Raw genomic sequence first — 21,750 nt, 5'->3', positions numbered from 1 at the left:
ACCGATGTGGGTGGGTGAAGTGAATGTATGTCAGACTTTGTTAGTAGTAGAGATTAGGTTATGTGCCTTCCTGTAAGTATATTAAAAAGACGAGAAAAAAAACTAGTCACTTAATAAATCGCTTTACCAACGTTACTCCCATTTACTCACTTGCGACCTACCTGGTTGAATTGCCATTAGAATATTTTCGGCTTAAGTTACTCGTGTTACTTCACAAGAAGAAATACAAAAGATATTGAAAGGATACTTTTAATTACGTTAAAAATCTATGATGTTTTTCTCATCAAAATTCGATTCGCAAACAGATCACGATATCTCTCAGCATGACTTTCTATTGATGTATTTCTAATAGTAGTGCGTAGTTTGACAATAGACTCACCCTCTATCACACGAGTCCAAAATTGTAACTAACTAAAGTGTGTGTATTTTAATACACCTTCGAGAATAACAGACGCGAACTTAAAACTATAAATAAAAGTATATATCTGGAGTCGTTTTAAACCGTGTAACTTTCTTCCAAACGTTTTATATCAACAACATAGGATAAACAAAGAGACTGTAATTATTCAGTTATTTTTACTTGTATATATTTAAATTCAGTTATAGTCCGACAACTTCGTAGAGAGCTTTGTATGCCAAGTAGGTGGCATAGGTTATTTTTTAATTAGCCTGTATCTACGTTAGGACGAAATTCAGCATCATTCAGCCTACTGCAGAGCAAAGGCCCCTTGAATTTCCAGTCTCCTTGGTCTATTGTTGCGTTCGGCTATCCATCCAGGAACGCATCCAGGTATAGATTATACAAGATTAAAATTTAACACCTCAATGGGCCGCAATCTTAAGCAGATGACGGTGGCCTATTTAAAACAAATACTTTATTTCGAAGATACACAGGATTATTTTAATTTTATTTATTTATTTAAAAAGATAATTCCAACTATTTGTGGACACAACCAGACCCGAAACAATTACACTATGCAACAAATTTAAAAAAAAATATTCACCTGACTTACAGTATGCAATTATGACTTATCACCTTAAAACTATTCGGTGTGTATAAATAAAATTATTACATCACGTCAGATTTAGTAGTGATAGGCTTACTGATTTTGAAAAAAATTGTATAAAGGAGAGACTTAAATTTTTATTATACATTAAAAAAACATTTTTTTTAACGATTGGCTTTCCTCTTGTAACCAGTAGACACAGTATCCCTCTGGAGGCTCCAACAGTAGTCTGCAAGCGTGGCTGGTTCCCATCTACCCTGATAACGCTTCTCATACTCTGCAATTTCTGGATGAAATCTTTCTCCATGTTCATCACTCACTGAACCCATATCATTAATGAGTAATCTGAACGTTTGATGACTTGTGTACCCAGAAAAGATATATTTTTATGACTATCCACAAAAAAGTGAAGCAGACAGGAAACAATCAAGATTCTTCTTACCTCTCTTTTGTGACGTGATATATAAATATAAATGTGTTTTCTGTATTACACTAAGTATGCTTAATACGAATTACCATTCGGGATCCCAGATAATTTTTTGGTGTTGCATAGTGTTATTTGTGGATCGCACAAATAATTGTTCCGTGTGGGATTCGAACCCACGACCTCCAGACGCAATAGTAACGGCGTGGTGACCTAAAACATCCAGATAAATGCAAGCCAAGACTCTCTACTAAGTTGTCGGGCTACAGTTTCTCAGTCGTAGGGGTAACGGGTGCAATGTTATCGTTTATTATGACATACAGTGCAGTTTTATTTGTAACTCGGGATTCTTTAACGATTTTTTTATTGGTGCAATGTGCACGTGTATTTTACAAATAGATTTATATTGTGAATCAGGCGGTAAATATTCTTAAATTATTTTGTCACACACGAAGACGACGCTAGAATATTTTTGTAGGAGTCTATTAAATATTTTAGTAGGACTGGTATTTGATAGATTTATTTTTCAAGATGGACTATTTTAGTTTAGTGTTAAATCAGAAAAAAAAATTCTTAAAATATTCGTTTTGACAGAATTGAGATAAGCTCAACTATAAATAAAGATAAATTAATGAATTAATTTACCTGTAAATAAATAATTAAATAAACTATTGCTCCACCTAGAATAAGATGAAAATCATGTTCAAATAACAAACGACAGTTCCTTAAGTTTAAGAGTCATTGTATGTATGTGATGAGATGATGAGATGAGATGAGAAAAATAATATTCTCTTTCAGCACCTCAGCTATTTCATGTTACAGCTATCAACTATTTCCATATTCCCTGCTTACCTTTATGATGTAATTACAAAGAATGCTGGTTAGTTCGTGAATCAGCTGGCTCAAAGATTCCGTCACTTCAAATAATAGAAGTAAAAATGAGGTCACTTTATTGCACTACAAAGCTTTTAATAATAAACATACAAGTTTATGATCGTTTGATGTCTTTATTTTTGACTATGCAGCTGCCGTGCAGTTTGTGAGGCGGAAAAACTATGCAGATGAAATAACTTCATATTTTCGCCAGATCCGTTATCATTTTTCTGATTTGATGGATTTTTTTCTTATAGTAGCGAGTTCTTCATGACCGTTTTTTAATTTGTTATTGTTTTGGGAAAATTCTGTTTCATTATTATTTTGTTTTTATCCATTTGTGACCCGTTTTTCAAGCATTTAACTAGATCTAAAACCAGTGCGGGCTTATAAAAGTCTTCGAGTTTGACATGCTTGTCTTAATTTTTTGCAATTTTTCACTTAGTCTTTCGAAGATTTTTTTTCCAAATTTGTTCAATCATAAAAGTTCCCTTGCATACTTTAATCGATGATGATGTGTATGTCAAACTAGCTGACCCGCGCAATTTCGCTTGCGTCACATAAGAGAGGATGGGTCATAATTTTACCCGTTTTTGTAACATTTTTCATTGCTATCCCGCTCCTAAAGGCCGTAGCGTGATGTTATATAGCCTAAAGCCTTTTTCGATAAATGGTCTATTCAACACAAAAATATTTTTTCAATTCAAACCGGTCGTTCCTGAGATTAGCGCGTTCAAACAAACTCTTCAGCTTCGTAATATTAGTATAGATCCATGTAATCCAAGAAGAACTAATCCAAGAGTTCCATTTACCTATAAACTGTTCAAAGCATCATCATAAACCTTAGTAACACAGCATAGGAACATGACGTACGAGATCTTAGGTCATAAGCTTTCCGTCTAATCGATTCGCTAACGTCTAACTTTATAGCTGGACGCAGGTGGTTAGTCTAACGTGTAAATATAGCTGCAGGATTAATTCTGGAACAATATGTGGTGATTCAATGCGAAATAATGTCTGGTCTAGGGACTTGAGAGTCTTGTGTTATGTATAGGTATGTAGTGTTTTGCTACGGTGACGTAAGATAGTCTTCTCGTATCTTATTGATTGATGTGTGTGAAATTTTTGTATGCTGATTAAGATTTATTTTAGGTTATGTTTAAATTTGTCATGTAAGCTTTTGTAAAGGTATGCAATGAAGAGGGAAAGATTTTTAAGGGGGGAAAAAATGTTTTCGTATACCTTCTTTTTCTTGACTTGACTTTTGTGATGTCACCATCTATCATCTAAGAAAATACCTCGCCCACAAATATTTCATTTGTATGGAGCTGTATCTATAGTATAAGTAACAGCGAGGTAAAAATGACACTATCATATCATTTAGATTTTTGACAATAAATTGAGAGAATAATTCAGACAAAACGCAACAGAATCTTTCACGCCAAATGCAGAAAATACATTCTTTAAATTGGAAACGCACATAAAAATCAGCTGCTTCCAACGAGATATAGTTTATAAAAAGCACAAGTAAAATTAAGATAATAATGACACGTATTCTCCGAGCATTGGTCTCGGTCATGCAACATTTTTGCATCCTACACTACAATCGGTCGCGGCTGCCAAATTGCATGTTTCGCAACAAAGTGCAATATGTAAACAAACATTATTGTCTTAATTTACAACATGTACGGATGCTGTGACTGTAGTCACCGGTATTTCACTTAGTGAACTCATTTAGTTTTAGTGTAGGGAATACGAAGCTATGTTTATTTTGTCATCACTCTTGGAGTTAATTTTATCATGTCCTTATTTGTGAATAAACGTACATTGTAGGTTTTATTTTAACGGATTCGTATGTATTGCCTTAATATTTAAGTATGTCATCTTAATTTTAATAATTAATGACATCTTTTTAGGAATCTAAATAAGACGTTATTACTCGAGTCTTACATGATGTGTCATTTATTTCCAACTTACCGTGATTTCTACTATTCTTTAGTTTCATATTTTGATCGCTTTCGTTTCAGCTTTTCAGGTAGTTCTCTCATTCACGTAACTTGAGATAATTATTTTTCCCTCTGCTGCTATTACAATTATCGTCCCCTTTTCTGAAAAATCTTCATCACCATCTTTTTTCAGGCGTCCGCGCTGAAAGAATCAAAATAAAATCCATTATTCTCAGAACATCGTGTATCGCCAACACGTCTGATGGCGATCATGTGTAAAATTGAGCAGTCGTCTTTGAAATACGTCACGCCGCCCGCGCGCTACACCAACCTTGTACCTCGGACAACTTGTGATGGCGTTTCATGGCCTAAGATAATGTGTTGTGACGTGGAACTGGCTTGATGGCTTCACTACCGGTATAATTCATTCTTAGGCTGTAAATAAATATTCTTCTGGTTATCTTAAATCAAACAAAATCAAATCATTTTATTAATTTAGGTCAAATGATGACACTTATGATAGTCAATGATACAGAGAGTGAATTTCCCGCTAGTTCGGCAGGTAGGGCCAATGAGAAGAGCTGGTAAGAAACTCCTGGCCACTCTTTTTAATCACCAAGCCTAATTATAGATTTGCATTTGTTTTTACTCGCGTAAATGTCACTTGTTTTCAGTAAATCTATGTAATAATTTTAAAATCTTTCGTTTAAACTTACAGCTACTAAACAATTTAATTACATTGCGATAAATTCGTATAATATTTACCGGACGGTTAGAAATCTTGCTCCCGCTTTTGTTGCTAACTGTACAACGTGAAATGCATCTAAATTCCTCCATAGTAACATAGAAAAGCCTACCATATTTATGCGTTGTTGAACAATATTTTTTATCGTTTCACTATATTACAAGTTATTGGTCCCCCTATCATCGTATTGGATATCGTACCTCTATCGCGATTAGTCACGCGATGTTAATATACTGTGTTTGACTTCCCCTACTGTTTGTTTCTTAGTTGATTAATGTTTGGGATATTTTTTACTGGTTCTATGTAGATGTGCGTGTTGTTTTTTATTGATATTTTGTAGATATAAATCCCGAAAAAGAGAGTTTTGTGGCACGTGCGACGGAGTAATTTGGGTTGTTGTTTCGATCTTATATTTTTTTAAATCTTTTTAGACAACTGCCGCACTAAGAAGTGCTCTTGTGTCGTAGGATCTTTTACAAATATACAAACAACGGACACAAAATACAACGAAACAATTGTTTGTGGATCGCACAAATATGTGATTGTCCCGTGTGGGAATCGAACCCACGGCCTCCCGACGCAATGGTAGCGGAGTGGCGACCTAAACCACTGTGCAATAGATTAACACCATGAGCTTCATTGATCATCACACATAGGTTTTGAAGGCTGTTATCACTGGATTACCTCCGATGAAATATAATAATACTAGCTTTTACCCGCGACTTCGTTCGCCACCTGAATTACTCCATGGAAATGTGTCATTCTCCCGGGGTAAAAAGTAGCCTATGTCCTTGTGTCCGTGTTCTCGGGTATCAAAATATCTCCTTGCCAAATTTACTATTAATTGGTTTAGTAGTTTAAGCGTGATTGAGTAACAGACAGACAGAGTTAATTTCGCATTTTTAATAGTGGTATGTATAGTATGGATTAAATTACGTCGTCAAATATTCAATAAAATTAACTAAAAATAAAATAATAAAGCTAAAGCTGTAGACAACATAAGTTTTAATAACTAGCAGTTAACAAGTGAACTTATAGAGGTTGGTTGCATGCCAAAAGCGATAATTTGCGAGGCGGCGCTGCATAGACGCGCGTCAATCACTATTTCACTATTGAGGACATGTGTGCTCCACTGTCAATCACTTGCAGGTTTTTAGCTAAATGCAAAATGCTTTTAGCTTCTCCACAGCTTGTTCTTGTTTTATGTTCCCTTTGGTTTTGTTTGACCTGGTTTGATGGAAGAAGAAACAGTAAGGAGATTTTAACTTTATTTATTTAGACTTAATGTACAACACTGTATACAGGTAGACTTCAAGCCAGGGGATTTTTTTGCAAGTCTATGACTATCAGATATTGATGAAAATGCATATTTAGTACTTTTGGAAGAATGAGGTATCAGTAACTGGACATTATAATTAATTTTATATTAGTTTGTCAATTTCTCTTAGCTTGCCTTTTTTGATGTCGTTTGTTGAATGTCGAATGTTATACTTACTTTTCTATTAACGTGATTCGTCATTGCTATCTTAACGGCAATTTAAGACATATTTTACGCCTTTTCTTTTGCCCAATATACACTAATATCTATGCAACGTAACAAAAGCTATAATTTGCGAGGCGGCGCTGCATAGACGCGCGTCAATCACTATTTCACTATTGAGGACATGTGTGCTCCACTGTCAATCACTTGCAGGTTTTTAGCTAAATGCGAAATGCTTTTAGCTTCTCCACAGCTTGTTCTTGTTTTATGTTCCCTTTGGTTTTGTTTGACCTGGTTTGATAGAAGGAGAAGCGAACTTTGGACCGCATGAAAAGTAGTCGGCGTATTTTTTTATTTAAACTTAATATACAACACTGTATATAGGCGGACTTAACGCCAGGGGAGAGTTCAGCAATTCTACCAGATACATATTAAGGAAAAGGCATATTTAGTTCTTTTAAAAGAATGAGGTATCAGCAACTGGGTATAATTTTATATTAGTTTTTCAATTCCTCTTAGCTTTGCCTTTTTCTATGTCGTTTGTTGAATGTTATACGTAGTTATCTACCGACATAAATAATTACATACCTTACCTACTATAAATAAAGAATATTTTTCGCCGTTTCTCTTTCCTAATATTCATCAAACAACGTAACGCTACAAATAAAGATATATTTCAACCGTCAACAACTAACTATTCCAAACATCTAGTTTAAACTAACCAAATGAAACTGCTACACTAAAATCACAGTTCAAAATACCAACATCTCCATCGCCCTTATTAATGGAAAGCCACTTTATCTAAATCTATACTAATATTATAAAGCGGAAGAGTTTGTTTGTTTGTTTGAACGCGCTAATCTCAGAAATTAATGGTCCGATTAAAAAAAAATATTTCAGTGCTAGATAGCCCATTTATCGAGGAAGGTTATAGGCTATATATCATCACGCTACGACCAATAGGAGCAGACTACCAGTAAAAATTGTTACAAAAACGGGGAAAATGATGATTCATTCTCTCTTATGTGACGCAAGCGAAGTTGCGCGGGTCAGCTAGTATACCTATATAACTCAAAGGACTGACTGACGTAGTGATCTATAAACCACTGGACGGATCGAGCTGAAATTTGACACGCAGGTTGATGTTATGACGTACGTTTTCGCTAAGAAAGAATTTTGATCAATTTTACTCCCAAGGGGATAAAATACGGGATGAAATTTGTATGAAAATTCTGTCCTAAGTCACAAACCACGCGGACGAAGTCGCGGTCATAAGCTAGTTTGTTCATAAATGTCGAGACTTGCCAAAACAAACACATGTCGCGTGCATTTGCATGTAACAGTGACCCATGAGCCGTGAGATCATCCACCTTGCCGGATCGTGAGGGGATGACGAATGCTTTCCGCTTTACGACATTTCTATTCTGAATGTGTTGGACTACTTGTACTGTTGGCAAGGTCGGAAGCGGATGTTGCATTTGTTATTTGCAGTTCTTTTTCTGTGGTTTTATTTTTGGGATTCAAGTGCTTTGGTTATTGTTATGTAATTATGTTTTTTTGCTTCTACTGGTGTTTCCGTAAGGTGTTCTTTTCGTATTTTGAGCTTCTCAAATTTTCGGTTTTTTATATGCTTCAGTCTTTTCTGTGTTCATTTTTAAGTTTTTAATACATTTGTTGTTAAGTTTTTATTTGTGAATAATTTGTGACTGTGACGGACAGACGGACAGAATGACGAACGTATAAGGGTTCATTTTTTCCCGGTTTGACTACGGAACCCTGAAAATTAATTCGTTTCGGTACAGCGCCCCACAAAATTTACACGCTTGACATTAAAAGGAAAACTTAATATTAAGATTCTAAATATCAAATTTGAATAGCTTTTTTACCAATTCGATGAATTGCAAATATCTTTAAATCATCGTTTATTCTCCACTTAAGAATGTTTACAATTTTTCCATTACACGTGTCTTCAGTGACCTTGTAACCAAATATTTATTGAAGCTTGATATCATCATCGAAACGGTCTGATATAACAATGACATTGGCTCTTTCATCGGAGCGGTATTTTTAACTGAAGTGCATTGGAAGGCTGAAACTTCATCATCTGTTCGAACTGACTCATAAATGTTTGTATGCACTTAATTAACGGCCGTGTGCCAGGAATTTGATGAGCTTTAAATAATTGGCGTTGTTTGAGCACTTTGAGGTGTTTAACTCAAATTTGCGGTGACTTATGTTGGAATTTCTGTGTTGATTGAAATTAGTGCATGTAAATTTAAATAAATATTACTGGTCCGTTCACACACAGACATTTAATTCCAAACTAAGCAGAGCTTGTGCTATGGCAACCAGATATCTGATAAGCATATTATATACCACGTCAAGTTTACGTGCATGTGTAATGCACGTAAATTTGCTTGCGACATTATAACTAACATTAATTTAAGGGATATTAGGTACTTTAGTGATGTTCATTCTGACACGAAATTCAACAAAAAAAGCCAAGAAAATGAGGATATTACGTAATATTTCTAGTACTGTTTGAAGTATTACTCGTTTTACCCGTGATATTAGGAGCAATGTATATTGTACAGCTTCTATCGATGTAGCGTGCAGCTAAAGAACAAGACAAAGTGACTTGTCGTAAGTCGCTCTATCAAACGCTGCACACGAAATTTAGCATTCGTAAAATTAGCTTCAAGAAAACTTACATTCTAAAAGGTTTGTAAAATGTAATATTTGTGTTTCTAGTAAACTATCGTTCGTCCAGGATTCACCAATGTTTCTGTTACGTATCCTGGTTTTTGTATTTATTCTGTTGCTACGCAAAGGTTTCTCCCGTAGAATTTCAGGCTCAAACTCCATAATTTGCCAAATATAAACTAATTATTTGGGCACAAACTACAACCAAACCCATTTTTTTTTTTGTAATTTGAGGGAATCAATCACATAAAGAACTACACAAATGCTACAGTTAAATTAAACTAACCCACTTTTATAGAATAGGGTAGTATTTCTTTGCCAAAGACGTCACAAGATTAGATGTAATCAAGTAAGATAAAAAGATTCAATGCCAGCGGATCGCTCAGGTCGAAACTTGCATCATCCGTCGAAATAAATATCGTAAATCTAGAACACTTGGTCATCATTTCTTTTTAAAAACGTGGGTAACTTTCTGCTAAATATTTTTGGTTCTGTATATAACTATTTTAGTATGGTTGTTGTACGACTAGCTGACCCGCGCAACTTCGCTTGCGTCACATAAGAGAGAATGGGTCAAAATGTCCCCGTTCCCCGTTTTTGTAACATTTTTCAGTGGTACTCTGCTCCTATTGGTCGTAGCGTAATGATATATAGCCTATAGCCTTCCTCGATAAATGGACTAACTAACACTGAAATAATTTTTCAAATAGGTTCAGTGGTTCCTGAGATTAGCGCGTTCAAACAAACAATCAAACAAACAAACTGTTCAGCTTTATAATTTTAGTATAGATTAGTATAGATTTATGATCGTTTATCCATACTATAATTATGCAAGCAAATGTTGTTGGCAGTCAGTCTGTTAGGTTTTGCACTGGTGTCTAAACTGATTGAGGTGTTTGATAGAGTGATAAAATATGTACAAGGAAGGAAGTAATTAGCTTTCTTGATTAAATTATGATTGTGGTCAAAATGTAGTTAGGCCTTAAAATTATCTTTAAGATTCCATACTTAAAATCATGTAACTATGTCTTAGACAGTTACAGGCTGCTGAATACTTTTATATCCAGATTCTGTTTTATTTTATGCTTTATTTCCATTTTTATGGACCATTCAGACGACGAAACTTACTCGAAAATACATTAATTTGATTTGTGTTTTATATAACTACAGTTTCTAAATGACGCGTAAGGTCTTATAAGCAATAACACTCATGTTTTCTGCAGCCCCTAAATTGCTGCTTCTCCCCTAAATTACTTCAGATCTTCTAAATTGCTGTTTATAATTCTAACTTTATTACCATTCTAACTTAACGGCCTAAATAAATCAGAGTTTTTTCAGACTTAAGCACATTTTATTGCCTTATAGGTATAACTATTTGCCTAAATTACTTCCCCGTCTCGTCATGCGGCGCCGGCGCCCCTCGCTCTGTACGCAACCCTCTGTCGCCTGGCCCACAGCCAGCAGACGACTCTTACAGAGATTCATTCAATGCTCACGAAATCTCATATGAAACGACGCGATATATTCCCTACAAATATCAAAAACTTCTAAGAGTTCAATTCCTCAACCTTCGTCCAAAAATATTGTTGTTGCTAATTTGGCATCTTTTGTTTCTGATACGATTTTCAATTTCTTTTAAACTTCTTGTAAGTTTTCTACTCCATCACCAGAAACCTTTATAATTAACGTAGCAATAAATAATAGCAACGTTGCTTAATTTATTATTTTGCAAATTGACAGCACTTTGCCGAGTGTTTGCATCACAATTTCCACTGAACTGTGGCCATCTATCTTCACCGCGAATTCTGTTACCTCCGCCGTTATTTGTTATAAATTCGTGAACATTCTCATAAATTATAACACATATGCGCAATTTGGCTTCAAATATATCTGTTTCAGCGTTTCTTACAGCTGACTCGAGTCTAGTCACAACGTCATCCGCCCCCGCGGTTATATTACTTACGTCATCACTTAATCGTTTATAAGACACACGGAAAGTGTTAGAAAATTCGAGGTCGATGCACGAGTCGTTATTTTCTCCACGTCTCATTTCTATTATTGCATTGTGGCTTGTTTTACCTATCGTAAGATTATTTCTAGATGCTGTGTCTGTGGGCTTTAAATGATTGTCCCCGACTACTACGAGTAGGTATAAATTGGGTTGTGTCTACGATGTTTGCACGCGGTTTTTTTATTGCTGGACATTACATAGCTAAACATGATCAGTTTCGTGTGTCGTGTCTTTCAAAATGTGTACGAGTTCATCGATAAATATAAATGTTGGATTCTTTGCATTATTTGGATTTTTTGAGTTCAGTTCAACGAGATTCTCGTTAGCAGTTTTATGAGCAATCAACACGTGTGTTTTACCATAAGTCGTCTAGCGAGTAAGAGTGTAAATTAGTGCCAATTTCTACTCAAGTTGTGGCACATTGTGGTTGGTTAGTTCTATTTTAATATTCGCCAGTTATGAATGTTGTTCAGAATCATGGAAATCGCGGCTTGTTTCTAATTTAGAGCGATTGACCTATATCGCTAAGTTGCTACCGTTTCGGTTTTAAATAGACGTTGACTGTTTAGGAATGAAGATTGATGCAGCCAATACTGACCGTTATTGACGACTTTACTATTAGTGTTCCACTTAGAATTAAAGTTTTATGTCTTTAGGTATGATGAATTTGTCTGTAAAAATAACCCTTAGTTTTGACAGCTAGTAAGGGGTAATAAACAAGTTTATGAAAATGTTTAGTTTCTTCACTAGAAACTGACACTAACGAATTGAAAGAAATGTTAGAAAAAAATAAGTCTTTCTGAGTATGGATCAACTATCATCAATATTTCATGTTCAAAAATGAAAATTTCAAACAGTCTTGATACTGAAAACTGACGTTTGTAAAGGACGTGTTACGCAAAAACCAAATATTTGGCATGCATCTCGTAATTGCAATAATGTAATGCATTCCAACGTTTCAACAAAGTTTGAATTACTCCCGTCTCCTGTCGTTGCTCGCTATTTGTGAGTGACCTATTTGCGAATCTGTGAATGGACTTCCAAGAACCTCTCAGTGTTTAGGGATTATAATTTTCTTATCGCACGGTTAGTGGTCAACCTAGTGTTAACGTTTTTCTAGCCGCCCGAAGGCCTTTGACTTGGCTTAACGACGGTTAACTTAATTGACAACAACCGGGACCGACATTTTACGCGCCCTCCAAAGCATGGAGACGCCCAGTACAAATACGATGCGGTCACCCATCTATGAAATGTCCGCACTAATACGACGCGAGTTACTCCCGTCTCCCGTCGTTGCTCGCTATTTGTGAGTGACCTATTTGCGAATCTGTGAATGGACTTCCAAGAACCTCTCAGTGTTTATCGTGGATTATAATTGGAATATGGCGAAGGTAAGCGTTGGCATGGCACTCGCGAGGGATGATGCAATTAGTAGTTGGAACTGACGTGGCGTCATTGTTTTGATGTTGGATGACATTTGTTTTTGATTGTGTCAGGCTTGTTATTATAATGTTGGGGATGGACGATTGATAAGATGACAAGAACAACTTTCTTCATTCGATGTCGTGTTATTTGAACTTGTGTCAGACTTGTTATTAGTCTAAAAGTATGGACGGTTGAAAAGATAACTGGAAAGACTTTCTCTCTTCATTCCACTCTTTATGGCCCCTAGTGCCATGGTGTACTGCTAAAAGGTTAAAAGTCTAAAGACGCCACGTAACTACCAAGGCGTCGAGATCGTGTGTCGATTCCCAACGGAACAAAAAATTTAAATATCTATAAATATCTGTCTGTTTCGAATGTGCTGTTAGGTAATTCCCGCTGTACGTATAAGAGGAAGTCTCAGCATGGGAGTTACTATAGTAATGTTATGATTGTTATTGTATCGGTATAGGTAGTGAAGTAGTTATAAAATATTTTGAAAATACATTCCTCAGATGTTTCCGAACATAAAGCAGAGAATTATCATCACTGCATGCATCACTACTTCAAGATTATAAAGAATTATTATATTTCTCACAAATCGCTCCCAAAATTAATATGGAGTAGGAAGTCGGCGTAACATTTTTATAATCTCCCTGACATTTTATGTTACAATACGTTTAATTACAATAAATCCATCGACTTTCATGTCTCCACTAAAGACATAACAAGAGATAAATCTTCGTGATATGGGCTTGTAGGCGTTTAACGCGATGTCTCACTCATAAATACTGCGTGAAGATATGCGCTGTTAGTTACAGTAGGAATATAAATAAGTTTGTTAATAAGTTTAATGCTAAATAGGCCTACTGGGTAATATAAAAGAATACTATTGTAGTTTGACCATATACTATCTGCCTCAGCGTAGTCGGTAATATAACTGACCACTAATTATGAGGTCTCAGGGTTGATTTCCTCTTCAGAAAAATACTGTTGGTCTAATTTAAATCAGCGTATTTCTTAAATAGTAGGCCGGAGTATGGTAACGTGCCCGGAATATGGCTATAAGCTTGCCCATTATAACATGAGACTAACGTTGTCGAATTGCGGTGTATTTCATACGCCTTTGCTTACACCTTCTGGTATAATAAGGGTGATATTACGTAGGTATGTACATATTATTATGTACTATTAGCTTTGTTAAGACAAAAGAAAGACTGATATATAATCATTAAAATTTGATAAATATACTTGCAGATGCATACTTTAGATGCTAGGAAATTACAAATAGTTGTCTAGTGATCAAATACCCGCTAAATCGAAGGTTTTGTTTGCTTATTAAAATGTAATAGATCGTATTAATTTGTCTATAGATAAATGTATTAGACATCCTAATATTCCAAGTCTACGATCCCAATCAGATAAGATTTGCATCTCAATTTGCATGAAGTTCCAATTTAGATTATGATCGTCTGCACAAACATCCGTGTCAATCAAACCTAAAGTAAAGGTTGTTTTTATGTATCGATTACCGAATTACATAAGTACCTATTCTCCATATATTCATTTGTTGTATGGTTAGTGGTCAACCTAGTGTCAAATTTGTTTAGTCCCTGAAGGCCTTTGATATGGGTTAACGACTACTATCTTAATAGACAACTGGAACCAATGTTTTGCGTGTCTTCAGAAGCACGGAGGCACTCAGTTCTAATACCGCTACCTGTGGTTGTGGTTACCCATCAATTAAATGTCCGCGCTAACTTATTTATCAGAGAGCGTGAAAAGAGTGCACGTTTTATACATTATATTTTGTACTGGTGATGATGATGATCTCTCAAACTGATTTCGGCCATGGCGACCACTTTGACTATTAATTAGACTGGTGCGGATGCGATAATAGTTTAATTAGACAATTCTTTTGATTTATCTCATGTTATAGAGGGTAAGAGTATTATCACATAATACAAGAAAATGTCACTAAGCTCTGGGTTACCTACTACTGAAAATATTCTACCAAAAGTATGCGAAAATACAGTAGTAACCCCTTGTATCGATTTAATTTGCTCTATACTCGTTCTCACTAAAGTTTCGCCTTATTAACCAATAAATAACTCTCTTTGATCCACAATTACTCACACACTGCAAAAATGCACTCCAGATTATGCATTTAAAATTACCATCACATAATCTCATCAGCATTTGATTATCCCATTAAGATGCCAATACACTACCCTGCGTTACACCTAATCGACCGACGAAAAATGAACCTAATTTCAATAGTGTTAAAGTATAAATTAGTACTGCGACATCATAATCCCGGTGCACACGTCTTGAAGATGTGTACACTTAAATAAAGATGAGAATATCCTATAAATAAGATGTATTTATATAGAAATGTATCGTCCGAAAGCCGCCTACGTGGATGGGGCTATTTTTACATATTACTATAATGTTCGGAGTGAATGCGATCGTGTTGTCATGGCTTATCATTTGGATTTATAATGTTTTGTATGTATGTATGTTTTTTTTCAGCTTGTAAGCCTACAATGCCTATGTAGTCTATAGTATGAATTTTGCCATGTCCTACCTATCCATTGTTTACCTACTTACTGACAAAGATTTTCTTTAACTTTGTTATTTCATTTTCAAAACCGATTGACGGATCCCCTACCGAATTCTGTGAATGAAAGATTAAAAAAAATGAAATAATATTTATTGCTGCAATTAGACTTAACCAAAGGTTCTAAAATAAACACGTCATACTATTACTATATCTAAAGCTGGTACATTATTAACGGTAGGTACAATTTCAGGTCTTCTTAAAAGGCATGCCTGTGTGAGGAGACCGACTACGATTAACAAAAGCATTGAATTGTTTACCCCCGGTTTCTGAGTACATGTAACGGTAGTTTATCTATTCAATATTATATTTTATATATGAGTTTAAACGCTATTGAACAGATAAACTACCGCTTAATGTATATCAGAAACTGGGGGTTAGTCGTTCAGTTTTACGTAATATCCTAAGACAGCAATCCATCCATAATATTTGATCTTTTTGTAGTAGGTAATATGATGTCACCCTATGATATAGGCTTGCCTAATCTAAGCACGGCTGCATGGAAAGCTTATTTTGTTGCTGTAAGCTTGCATTTCTATTTTCAGTTCAAATTAACGCTTTTTATATCTATAGCTAGATACTTAATGTCGTTTTGCCGTAACCTGTAGGCTGATGTAATTGAAAACTAAACTATAAATGATCATTTATCTATAAAACTATCAGTTTTATCGACGTTGGTAGAAACATTAAACCAAGATTTTCAATTACGCGATATTAAAGGACGAAACGCCGTAATTAAGTGAGAGCTTCAGATTATAAGTCGTAAAAAATTGATTATAAACTTATAGGATCTTGTGTCTCTCATTACTTTACATCTTTTATTTGTATTTTTATTGAATAGGTACTCAGGTTTACTACAACGTTTCGCTCAATGAATATCTACAGGATATAATAATTGAACAACTATACTGTAGGTTCATTTACTTCTATACTGCCAAGTGCCAGTTCCTTCATACATATCACATTGAGTTGAAAAATCATATGACGTCATGTAAGAGTATTAAATGTACAACACCGTGACGTCACTAGCTCCTACTACTTTAACTTTCATACTTTTAAGGAAGTCACTTTTTATTGCTATTTGAGGAAAAAAATACGTGTCTAATATTTCTAAATTATCTGACTGTCGGACTAGTAAGAATATCAGTTTTTCTACCTTGGAAACATCTACCAAACGAACTCTAAAACAAAACTCAGTCAAAAGAAAATTGTATTGTAAATGTCATGAACTAAAAATTTACTATTTAATTTCGCCATACGTGCTTCATGTTTAATCTAGGGCCGATCTGTGTGACCTTTCCTTTTACTTGAGCTCGTAGATATCGTTCAATAGTTGAACTACTTTCATTTACCTCAATTACATTAAGCTTTCTCTTAGCTCCTTTGTTTTGTGTTAAATCTACTTGCTTCTGTATGGAAGTTTTTGCCATTAAAATACTTCGTTTGGCTTTCTTTATGTATCTAGTAGCCGTTTGCACCAGTTTTGTCCGGGTCACATCAGGTTAAGTTTAAAAAAAAACACTAAAACCTTAGTAAAGGATTACCTTATCTATTGGTGAAAACTACATGTATGAGAATCCGTCCTGTACATTTTGAGTTTGTAAAACTCAAAACATTTATAAAATTTTGTTTTATAAATGGTCTGGTTGTACTTTGTGTCCATTGTTTGTATGTTTGTAAAAGTCCCCGCGACACAAAAGCAATTTATTCTTAGTGCGGGAGTTGTCATTTTTAAAGAAAGAAAGAAAGATATAAGAGAAGAGAAGAAAACCAGATTACAAGACGAGGGGACCAAGAAATGGATTAATTGTGTGAAAGTAGAAATGCATACTTAAGAGGTTTTGACAGAGTTAACACCTGATGAGATAAGGAGGAAAACATCGACTGTACAGATTTATGTTAAAGGAAAATAAGATCCAGACAATGATTTAAGCATTTTCGACTTCTTCCCAACGATTCCTCTTAAATCTTATGAGTAGTCTTTTCCAATGATTGATTTATCAAAAAACAGGTGGTATTGTTATTTCGTCTCTTATTTATATATCTTTTCATCTCTTTCCCCAGTTGTCGACGCTACGGTATACATAATGTAGTAAATGTGTTCTGGAAGGTCGTCTATTATAAAAATCACAATATTTCGCTAGTATTTATAGTTTGCCAAACGCCTACGAGCCTGCCTACGGACATCACACTAACCTAGTTGTCTTACAACTGACAAGCTTTACAATATATGTATTTCAAATCGTTGGTTTGTCCTGGAATTTATTTAATTACTAGCAGACTGGCCCGAATTCTTCTGGTTATAGTACAATTTTATCCCGTTGATTCCATTTCCATGGGAATTTTGATCCCATCGATCCCATACAAACATGGTTCCGGCAGTAAGAAGCATATTAAAAAAGACTGGTTAAGTTGTTAAAAAGTTATGTGCGTAAATAAAAACGAATCGAACCAAAACCAAGATATCTGTGTCATCTTGGTTTTGGTTCGATTCGTTTTTATTTTCATAGATTTTTCTGTAATAAATCTGTCTCAACAAATAATGTAGTTTTGCATGAATGTCCCACTTGTCACTGAATTTCCCCACAATCAGAGAAACGGCACATTTTATCACGTTTTCTAAGTGCGGGTTACCAGAACGCAACTCTTAAAAAGGTTTTAAAATATTCATAGTCATTATATTCTTTGAATAGCAAAAGCCTTTGTCAAAGCACATCATTTTAAAACCTTCCACCTTGCGCTAAAACGCAAAACGTCTATGGTCGTTTCATATACTCACGTAAATATGGTCCTAGATGCGTTACTATTACCCAAATGACATCAGTACCCGTAGAAATAAAAACATTAATATCTCTCGAAAGAGGAAGTATCACTAACCAAACCATTAAAGTCCCGTTTTGTAATCAATGACGTCACAAGCCATTAATAAACCGAATTGAAAATAACGTAACGTTCTAATCAAAACAAACTCACCTCCCATCTATTCAGTGACGTTCACGTGAATACAGAAACATTACAATAAATGTTTAGACTGTGTTCAGTAGCGCTACCATGAGTTGGTAACTATAGTCTCCCGGAGACACTGTAGTTCTCGTAAAACTCGAACAGCGCCTCTAGCGGATAGTTAAGGTACCAAAATTGCTACCATGGGTCGCCATATTTAATAACGTGTAGATAAATTAAACAACAGTGAATGTAGATTGGCTTTGTCGTTCATTCTTTCCCTATTTGAGCCCACTGTTGTAGTTGCGTTCTCACGTTAACTACTCTAGTTTTTAACTACGCCAACTCATGGTAGGGCTACAGAAGATGTTCGTGAAACGATCGGCCTCAACCTTACTTCATGGACGAAAATAAACCGTCACACGTCGGCGACTAATCTGTCGCTAATTCTTTGCTTTGGACCTGCCAAATGTATTAATAGATAACCTGTGTTATACCTGACCGGTTCAGATTCGATGTTGGTTTGTGGATTCGTTTCAGGGAGAAGTCTTTCTCGTCTTGCTTTACATATATACAAATGTGATCTTGTTTCTAAGGCATATATTGTTTGTAGGATTATTTTTGTGTGCGCTATTGGGAGATGTTAGACCAATTTCCAGTGGCTTTCGAGTAGTTTCAAGCATAATATTACATCTATTTATTTCAAAATTTCTTTCCTTTAGGCAGCTACCTAGTTTCCTTTAAAGTATCACATGAATTTTCATAAATACAGATAAAACTACACTACTGTTGCTATTGTTTTATAAAATTATAGGACACATGCAAGATATGCTATATCAAATTGAGTCTGGAAAAGAAAGCAATAGTTAATTTTCATGAAAAATTAACAGCTTTGTTCAACTTTTATTTTAAAGCACAAATATGTTTTATACTTAACACATGAAATTGATTTTACATGACAATATTAGACGGTATAAAAATGACAGGAATATAACCGTGTATAAAGCGTGTTTTGTGAAAAACATTCATTGGCAATAACTCAGCAATGAAATGCAAGTTTCAATTAGTTTTGAGACTGTCATTTCTTTTGTAATCTAGACTTTGAAGAGCGCAGTTGTTGTATTTTGTGCGACACTTCTCAAATTTGTTTTACTTTTAGGTGAAATCTAGACAAAAATTTTATTCGAAATCTTGTTTTACCTTCCAATTACTAGTTTTTAATTTTATTTAATCCTGCCAAATATATATTTCACTCGAACTATTGAATTGAACAAATACTCTTGTAGTGCTATTACTCAGTGTAACGTTTTTCTATAGATCTGTAGCTCGACCCTTGACCACTATCGACAACCGACAACCAGTTAGATATCGAAAAAAAATATTTAAATCTGATCAGCGCCTCTAGCGGGCTCCGTATTTTGGCTGTATATTCTAAATGTCAAACTCTCAATACTTGACAGTATTGACTTTAGAGAATTGCGCTACTGCACAATGGTATGACATAGTCATAGCATAAATGACTTTAGTCATAGGCGCTCGTTCACAACCAAGCGCAGTTAGGTTAGTTCGTATGTCTCGTTTTACTCCTACAAAATGTCAAATGGTGTTTCATTCAAAACCGCATGTCAATACCCAGTGACGTCATGAGGTCAATGTCCTCGCTCTCAGTTATTCTAAAAGAGTAGTTTCATAGGAAATATTGTCAGAATGCGGTCACACCTACTGTTGAGTGATGGCTGGCGGTCAGAACTGTTGCGTTTAATGCTAAATGTTGGTGATTTGGGCCGTTTACTCCGATGATGGTGAAGACTTTGATGTTTTTGGCATGCCGACTGTCGTTATGTTTGAATTAGGCATGGAGTTTTCTTTTGGCTTTGTGTCTGGCCACGTGTTGCAAAAACGTTATTGTCTTTTTACTTTTTACAAACCAGATTCGGTGTCTGGGATGTATCTACATTTTTTTTTGTCTTTTCTTCGAACTATTGTACTTGATATCTTCTCCTCGATCCTCCTTCATTGCTTAGTTAATTAACGCACATATGTAATTTTATTTAGACAATTTATGTGTATGGCTTTACACTCTACATTGTTGGTTGAAAATCATAATGTAACATAAAAATATTGGTAATCAACCGCAAGTCTTTTAAATTCGCTTTATTGAAAGCAAAACCAAAGCTTTAATAATAATATAACTTTATATAAGTATATCATTACTATAATTAGTATAGTGTTCCCATCTAGTTTACATACTCGCGTGTTAACCCTTTACGAGCTGGACAGCCTTGGTCACCTTGTTCAGTGCGTTGATGTCATTGCCTTCACGTTAGTACCTAGATCTAGGTCTTATTAGTACTCGTATGGGTTTACCTGGGTGTAAAGATTTTACGTTAGTTGTTGACTATGGTATCTAATAGTACGTGAATTTTAGGGGATTCTGAACCTACTTACCAAGACAGTATTTTTATTTTAAACTAGCTGACCCGCGCAACTTCGCTTGCGTCACATAAGAGAGAATGGGTCAAAAATGTTCCCCGTTTTTGTAACATTTTTTACTGGTACTCTGCTCCTATTGGTCGTAGCGTGATGATATATAGCCTATAGTCTTCCTCGATAAATGGGCTATCTAACACTGAAAGAATTTTTCAAATCGGACCAGTAGTTTCTGAGATTAGCGCGTTCAAACAAACAAACAAACAAACTCTTCAGCTTTATAATATTAGTATAGAAGTATAGATTTATTAATTTGCCATAAAGGCCTTCTCATAAGAAATTAAGCTTTTGGCCTCACTTCTTTAAAATAAGTAAGGTTTTTAGTGTATCGGACTCGAGTGTAGATTTTGTAATCATTTGAATTTGGCTTTATCCGCAGTCTTTTGGGAAAAACTTTCGTGGTGCTACTTTTTGTGATATTATTTTAATATGTTTTTGTTTATTTTCAGGTATTAACATAATCTTCAACTTCAACATAGTGTAAGTCACCTTACGAAAAAGATCGCTTATTCGCGGAAGTCGCGTTCTGAAACAATTGCTATTATAATTTTGTCAGGGGCTCCCTATTTATAATTTTTTAGTCACCCAATAAATCGAGGCTAGTAAGTGAAAAGTTTTAATATATTTCGAATGAGTTCAGATGAGGATATAAAAATGTTCAATATAATAAAATTTTCACAAAACCTCAAAACGTTTTTAACTAAAAAGTGTTAACATTTCATCGGTTCATTTTCGTGCAACTAATCAAAATCTTTCAGTCCGTCGTTAAACTGTTATATGAAGACTAGACTAAACGTCTAGGTTGTTACACAAAACATTGCCCTCGCTTCCCTGACGTGGACGAAGTAAACAGACTGAAATGTACACAAATCATATATTATATTAAGGTATTTGCAGTTCATAAGGTATACTATGTATAGGAGATCGGTCTGTAACTGTTGTGAAAGTTTACGTGAGTTGTTCGTCATCTCACTCGATCAGGGTAGATGGCTATGGCAATTTAATTTAAGTTTTTTTGTTGTTGTCAACTCGCACGACATGAAAACATTTGTCGTCTGGTACAAAAAGGAAGCTAAAATCCTGATA

At 35.0% G+C, this 21,750-nt stretch overlaps 1 protein-coding gene across 1 annotated transcript in view; it reads left to right on the top strand.

The window, feature by feature from the left end:
- Window positions 1-21,249, top strand: part of LOC142975628 (uncharacterized) — a 34,162-nt gene extending 12,913 nt beyond the window's left edge. The window contains exon 3 of the mRNA XM_076118598.1: window positions 21,114-21,249. Within this exon, the coding sequence (XP_075974713.1) occupies window positions 21,114-21,148 (35 nt within the window). The 3' untranslated portion in view covers window positions 21,149-21,249. The remainder of the gene's footprint in view (window positions 1-21,113) is intronic.
- Window positions 21,250-21,750: the final 501 nt, after the last annotated feature.

The sequence above is a fragment of the Anticarsia gemmatalis genome, chromosome 9 (assembly GCF_050436995.1).
Source record: "Anticarsia gemmatalis isolate Benzon Research Colony breed Stoneville strain chromosome 9, ilAntGemm2 primary, whole genome shotgun sequence".
NCBI classification, from domain to species: Eukaryota; Metazoa; Arthropoda; class Insecta; order Lepidoptera; family Erebidae; genus Anticarsia; species Anticarsia gemmatalis.
This window is presented reverse-complemented; position numbering and strand designations above follow the sequence as displayed.